The 7,733-nt window shown below is 35.2% G+C and overlaps 1 protein-coding gene across 5 annotated transcripts in view; it reads left to right on the top strand.

Annotated features, from left to right (window-relative positions):
• LOC107754762 (calcium uptake protein 1, mitochondrial) overlaps window positions 1-7,733 on the top strand; it is a 95,260-nt gene that overhangs the window by 30,586 nt on the left and 56,941 nt on the right. For all 5 annotated transcript variants that reach the window (XM_016571342.1, XM_016571340.1, XM_016571339.1 and 2 more), the window contains exon 4: window positions 3,402-3,564. In XM_016571342.1, coding sequence (XP_016426828.1) covers window positions 3,402-3,564 — 163 coding nt within the window. The remainder of the gene's footprint in view (window positions 1-3,401; window positions 3,565-7,733) is intronic.

The following is a 7,733-nucleotide window of genomic DNA, read 5'->3' as shown; positions in this document are numbered from 1 at the left end:
CAACAATTTTACTTACGAATATTTTATTAAACCAAATGAAATCCAATTTTTTTTTAAGCAAAAGTAAAGTGCAACATAGAGTGCAAGAAGCAAGTGTCCATCTCATAATCCAAATCCCTGAAAACAAAGTTCAGTATTATAGCGTAAGAATGACAACATATCCACGTGTTCTAGTCTACTAATAATAAAATAATCAAAAAACACTTTTTAAAGGAAAATGTTATTAATGTATTTACCAGAAATGTTATTTACCAGAATTTATTTAGGAGAAAAATGTAAATGTGCAGTATTTAAAAAAAAAAAAATCAATTAATTGGAGATGCTGGAATCCAGTTATTATTAATTAAAATGGAATCCAGAAAATAATGGAAAACAGAATTTGGTAAAGATAAAACTGTAAAACTCAATTAATTAGACAGGCTTTTTGATTAATAAAATGTAATTTAACCATTAAAACAGAGTATAGAAAAATGAAAATGGAAAAAAACTGAATTTGTGTGGAACTACTGTGAACGGAGCCGCTGTGTGACGCATGTACTTAACCTACACGCATGTAAATAATTAAAGCGCATATACTGTATTAGAACTGCATCGCATATAATTATTTAAATCGTAGCGTTTGTGAATTCACAATTATGCTTAATTATGATTTTAAATGGGTTTAATATATCATGCAGCCTTGGGAAACAGTCTAATAATGTGTTTTATGTTTTAGTATTTTAGAGACGTTTGAGCCGCCTGCTTCAATACCTGGATCAGTTTGCAGCTTTTACTTTGACATAGCACATGCTCATGTGCTGGAAGATTGTTTGTTGTATGATATGAAATGTAACTCTCTGTAAATGCCAACTCATGTAATCATGACCTTTAATATTTCAAAACCATGTATCACCCTCACTTTAAAAGAAAAACGACATTAGCATTTCAGTAACACTTTAGTATAGAGACCAATTCTCACTATTAACTAGTTGCTTATTAGCATGCCTATTTTTAACATATTGGCTGTTTATTAGCATGATCATATTCTACATCCCTAATCCTACCCAATGCCTAAATTTAACAGCTATCTTACTAACTATTTATAAGCAGCAAATTAGGAGTTTATTGAAACAAAAGTCGTAGTTAATGGTTTGTTAATGGCGAGAATTGGACCTTAAAATAAAGTGTGACCAGCATTTCCTGAAGGAAGTATCAGTACTTGCAAGGCAGCAACAAGAAAGTATGATTTTGGTTTTAATGTAAATGAAATTGCTTCAGAGTTGCTGTGCAGTTGTCAAGACAATCAGTGCGTGTATCGTTATCTGTCAGATTGATGTGAGCAATGAACACAATAAAACACTCTCCACATCTCAATAATGTGTACTTCCCTCTTATATAGTATTCAAAATCTGTAAGTCAGATGAATAGAGTGTTCACATACACAGTCAGATTCGAGAATTTGGGGGGAAAATGGTCAGTTGTATGACTTTCTTTCTTGTGTAGAACATAAAAGATGATATTTTGAGGAATGTTTTGACTATTTTTGTCTATGTATTGAAAGTCAATGGACTCCAAAACACTATTAGGCAAGGGCTCTACATGAGTTTTTAGCTCTTGAACAATTTTTAACTTAAAAACACAACACGGTGCAAAATCCTGAAATAATGGTGAGGCCCAATGCAGTGACCAAGTATGTTCTTCTGACGCAAGTATAAACTAAAAATAAAAAAAATAGCAGTGGTGCGCACGCAGTGACCTCAGGACTTTCAGGGTTTGATTGACAAGTACAGTTTCACATTACAAGCATCACTTACTGCAGGCATTCAGGCAGTATCCCAATAAACTCCAAATTATCATCACTTCATCTTGCAATTACAATCACTTCTGTTGTCTAATAGCGGCACGCAAACCGACACTCAATTAGCTTCGAAAATTGCGTTAATTAGCCTACAGTAGCCTGCATAATGAGTCACTCGCAAAATGGGCATTTGCAAAAGACAGCCAGATAGTGGAAAAGGAAGCATCATCAAAGGCTGGATGAGAATGATGAAACTGACCTCTATTGCTGCTCATTTTGATGATCTTTGTTCAAAAATACAGATGCATCCATCACAATAAGAGATGCAAACTGCAGTAATGGCTCTAATTAAAAAAATTAATTGTCTCAATTAATGGTTGTCAATCAGTTAAACATTTTAATGGCATGATATGATGAATAAATGCCCCCGATTAAATATAATTTAAAATATTACATTATTGAGGCCAAAAAATAATTTAATAGACATCACAAATATAATTCATTCATATAATTGAACATAAGCCCACAGTTCTTTGCAATCAATTCAATTACGTTCGTCAGTCTCACATGATCACATGATGTGATTGACATTTATTGTCTAAATATACACAAACTGGACATTTCCATGCACAAGATAAATTATACAGAGTTTTACTTTCATAGCCAACCTGCAATGGATGAGTTTTCAGTTAATATATGCTCAGGCTATTAATAACTTTTAGGCTGCTCTTGATTCAGTACTCAAAACAAAATTGGCTGCCGTTTTGCCATTGTTGCTGATATGACAGCCATAATGACAGGTTATTCTAATTATCAGAGGGTTAGATTTAATTATGTAAATGACCAGCCTTAGCAGGCTATGTCTATCTAGCATGCTTTATTATATTTTAGTATTATATTATTTATTCAAAGCAGCCTTATATAAGATAAAGTTGATCACAAAGGGCTATATAGGTTGCATAGGTAGTTTATTTTCCACTAATGACTATTTTACGTTTTATAGCAATATGGATATTGACTATTGGCTATTTAAAAAAGGGGCGGGGCTGCTTGATATTTTCCACCCTGTCTTCCTGTTTCAGTTAAAATGACATTAACACATAGAATAACGGTGCGTGTTTCAAGGCACTTCAGTGTGGACCTTTAACTATTAAAATTATATTGTTAAATATTTTGCTATAAAAAAGCCATATAATTACTTCTGTGCCACAACAATTGAATTGGTGAATCATTTTATGTATCTGTTCATTTACCCAAAATGATTCATTACAATGTTATATGAGCGAGACAGGACATTATATATACATTATACATATATATTATCGTTTGGTTACGTTACAACATCATTTTATGTATCTGTTCATTTACCCAAAATGATTCATTACAATGTTATATGAGCGAGACAGGACATTATACATTATATATACATTATACATATATATTATCGTTTGGTTACTCTACAATGCTACTTGGATAAAGTAGCTTGTTGTTACTGTAAAAACTACACCGTTTTAGAAACACCTGAACTACTGTCACACTACTGTAGTATAAAAGAGAAAGTTAGGTAGTTAGTTTCCAACACTGATATTGACTGTGAGTGTGTGTTTCTTTGTGTGTGATACAGGTGATGGAGTATGAGAACCGGATCAGAGCTTACTCCACCCCAGACAAGATATTTCGCTACTTTTCCACCCTGAAGATCATCAGTGAGCACGGAGACGCGGAGGTGTACATGACACCACAGGACTTTGTGCGCTCCATCACGCCCAATGAGAAACAGCCAGAGAGTGAGTTTCAGTCTTTCTTGACCAGGGTTGGGCAACATTCAGAATTGGATATTCTAACTGGCCTCGTCAGACAGGATGTTGAATTGCAATCACAGGAAGAGGCATTTACAGAATTTAAAAGAAAGTCAGCAGTCAGCTGAGAATCAAAATTATTATTTTTTTGACTGACTATGTCTATTTATTCTTTAATACGTAGAATTTTTTTTCTCAGGTGAAACTACTGTTATAAAAAATTTCTTAGATTCAATACTGTTAAAAAAATAAGACATTTACATTTAAGACATTTTATTTATGGGTGACAAATTGGTGAAAATTGTAAAAAAAAATTTTTTAAAAAGCAAGAATGAAAAAAGTTTAACTTGCAGCAGTTAAAAATATTTACAATTTAATTTTGTTTTAATTCTACTTATTCAAATTCAGGAGTTTGAAAGGCATTCAATTCGATTCTGAATGGTGCACATCTTGCTCATGTGTACGAACATCACACATCAGTCATGTCTCTTCGTGCTGAGCTTTCTTCTGTATCTGTGAATAGCTCTAAGCTTGACACACTCATAAATACACCGTTAACCACTGGCCTTGGGCGAAGCCTGACTTCCTCACTCATTTCCTGTGCTCTAATCCAAGTCTGTAACATTCCTCTGAAGGCTGAAGCTCTGATATGGGGTTTCTTTACATCATAGGGTTTTTGACCTGCCGTGATCCTAACATAGCAGTGAAGAAAACTGAAACATACCCCGCAGACAGGTGGCGCTGTAGTGTGAAATTCAAACCATTGTCACAGTTTTGACCCTGATCTACCAGCTGACCGGGTCGTGCTCATCTGCCAAACCAGGGCTACGTTCCACAATTGTTATGCCCTTCACTTCGCTGACCTGCCTACGTCTCACGAACATGCTCTAGTGCCCACTACTGCTGAAACAGAGCGGCCTAAACCCTTGATCACTAGAAACCCGCTACGAATCTGATTTATTATTTACAACCAATGGGTGCAGGTTCAGTGCAGATTTTATGTGATGTCACGATCAAAGTTGCATTTTGGGAGTTGGATCTGCCTGAAGCATACATATGAGTTGACTCAAAATTTGACAGTTTGAGGATCTTTCAGCAGAAACTTCTTTCTCAGGGATTCCCCTCAAGAGAAGTGCTTAGGGAAGTTAGTGGGTGTATGTTTAAAGTGAAATGAAAAGCAGCCCACAACTTAAAATCCAAAACAACTATATTGCCTTTTTTGACATATTCCATTGTGTTCTGATGCATTCTGTGCCGTAACTAGGGCTGCACAATATATCGTTTCAGCATCAATATCGCGATGTGCGCATCCGCGATAGTCACAGACGCCACGAAAGCGCAAGCTCCCGAGCACTTTGGAAAGAAGGAGAAAGCGGCGTGGCTGGCGTTTTCCACGCGTTTTTAGGCGCGACATGTGAACGGCCCCAAAGTCTGTCTACACTGGATGCAACAAAGCCACCGTTGCCAATCATTTGAAGTTTGTGTCAGTATGTCATAAATAGAACGCGCCATCAGTTTACTGTCGGGGATTTGTCGTGTCGCCGCATTCAGTGAAGACATACAGCCTCACTAATTATAATGGGTTCATTGTATTTTGTCACGTCGGGCCGCTCGCATCCGGTGTAGACACTGTGAGAGCCACGCAGATGCACGTGAACTCTGAATTCTGTTCACTTCTGCGTCTATTTGTGCCTGAAATACTGTGCTCTGCAAGTATCCTTGTAAACGCAATTGCTTATGGCTTAGGTGAAGGTAAACAATTGAGAAAGAAAATGAATGTGTAACAGTATATTCATTCACAGCAGTTTAATGTTCCTGTTGCTGATTCATGAATCAGACAACAAAACACAAAGGAAAAATTACTTTTGTAGCTTTAACAGATTTATTAGATTTAATTTATAGTGAAAACTATATATATACTGGACAAATCTGCAGCAACTGCGTGATGCTATCATGTCAATATGGACCAAAATCTCTGAGAAATGTTTCCAACCCCTTGTTGAATCAATTCCACAAAGAATTAAGGCAGTTCTGAAGGCAAAAGGGGGTCCTGGGGCCGGTACTAGCAAGGTGTACCTAATAAAGTGGCCATATATATATACCGTCCTTAGGGGGGGTGCAGCTGGGCCCCACGGCGAACCGGGGGGGATCAGGGATTGAAATTAACTTTTTCACTCACCAGCCAATTTGGCTACTAAATTTTTAAGTTAAAAAAGACAGAAATACACCAACAGTTTGAGGCCGTCTACACTGGGCGTGACAAAGCGACCGTTGCAAATCATTTTGTCAGTACTAGGGGTGTGCGATATTGACAAAAAATAATATCTCAATATTTTCTGGGATTTTATTGATAACGTAAGTCTCTAGATATTAACTTATTGTTTATTGAACTGTTGTATAAAATAAATATCACATTTGTAACCATGCTGATTTTTTAAGAAAAAACGTCACTCTTCGTGTGATATTGATTAACTATATGAACTGATACAAATATATAAATTTTCTGCCTCCTTATCTTGAAGTATGTGATCGTTGTTAATGCATATCAATAGACTGAATCATGCAGCGAAAGAGCATGAAAAATATAAAGCACTGTTTATTTAATTTGTAACTTTGTTCTGTTATATTTATCTATGCTTGTAATTTGTTTATTTCCTATGCTGATTTACTCGCCTACAAAATCACCCCAATCATTGATTTTTTTCCCAAATAGAGCTATTGAAGTCATCAGATTTTTTTTTTCATATCGCAATATATTTAAAACAATTTTTTCGCAATGTGAGTTTTTCCCAATATTGTGCAGCCCTAGCCATAACTGTATAAAAAAACATTAAAAATGTGGTCGATGTACCACCTGTCAAATCAAAATGATGACATTACATCCAGTTTCAATTACAGTCTTTATAAAATACCCATTTGGCACTTTGTTTCTACTTTTTGTATATTTTCTTCTTTTTTTATTGAAAATAAATGCCTCTGTGATCTGATATGTGGTGAGAAACGGGAGAAGAAGAGGATCTGAAAAAAGCAAATTCGAGCATCAAAAGCTAAAACTATTTTTACTCTCAATGCCACTATATCAGTTACTAGCTTGGATTCTTTTGTAATTTTGTGTGTCTCAACCAGACAAGCTATATTTTAACCCATGTTGCCAGATAATGTAACCTATACTTTATCAGAATAATATTGTATAATATGCTTCCCGTGGATTTTCACAAATCGTTTTGTTTGAGGAAAAAATATGAAAATATGCACTTATTGTGTTTTCAGATCAAAGTGGAAGTGCTCTAAAGAAAAGTCCCACCTTTCAGTTAAAAGAGACACACATGCACATTATCTAGAACAACCTGAAAAAATACAGTATTTTAGCCTAATCTGCGCTAAAGAAGCTAAATATATAACAATATAACAATATTTACAGACAAGGCAGTAAGGACATCGGTAAGAAGGAGGAGGAGAAGAATGGTTTAACAAAGTCGTTATTTTGGTTTTATTTGCACACAAAAAGTATTCTTGTAGCTTTGTAAAATTATGGTTGAACCACTGATGTCGCATGGACTATTTTAATGATGTCTTTACTACTTTCTGGACTTTGTCCGTGGTAGTACCCTTGCTGTCTATAGGAGGGTCAGAGAGCTCTCGGATTTCATCAAAAATATCTTAATTTGTGTTACGAAGATGAACGAAGGTCTTACAGGTTAGGAACGACATGAGTGTGAGTAATTAATGACAGAATTTTTATTTTTGAGTGAACTATCTCTTTAAGTAAGAAGAGTTTTATCTCAATAATCTCCTAATGTGCTGCTTATTAATAGTTAGTAAGGTAGTTGTTAAGTTTAAGTAAGGGATTTAAAATATGACCATGCAGAATATGGCAATCATATGTGCTTTATAAGTGCTAATAAACAGTCAGCATGCTAGTAATATGCATGCTAATAAACAACTAGTTAATAGTGAATAGTGTTCCCTAATAGTGTTGTCACGGTACCAAAATTTCAGTATTCGGTACCAATACCAGTGAAAATCCACGGTTCTCGGTACCAATTTCGGTACCAAAGCAAAACACAAAAACATGCTAATTAAAAAATTTGACTATACTTTCATTTAATCCAAACTGTGTACATATTTAATTTTAAAGGGCTTTTGAAAACCTAGAG

Source organism: Sinocyclocheilus rhinocerous, unplaced genomic scaffold, assembly GCF_001515625.1.
Source record: "Sinocyclocheilus rhinocerous isolate Xijiao unplaced genomic scaffold, SAMN03320098_v1.1 scaffold232, whole genome shotgun sequence".
Taxonomy (NCBI): domain Eukaryota; kingdom Metazoa; phylum Chordata; class Actinopteri; order Cypriniformes; family Cyprinidae; genus Sinocyclocheilus; species Sinocyclocheilus rhinocerous.
The sequence above is the reverse complement of the archived record's forward strand: the minus strand, read 5'-3'. Positions and strand labels throughout refer to the sequence as shown.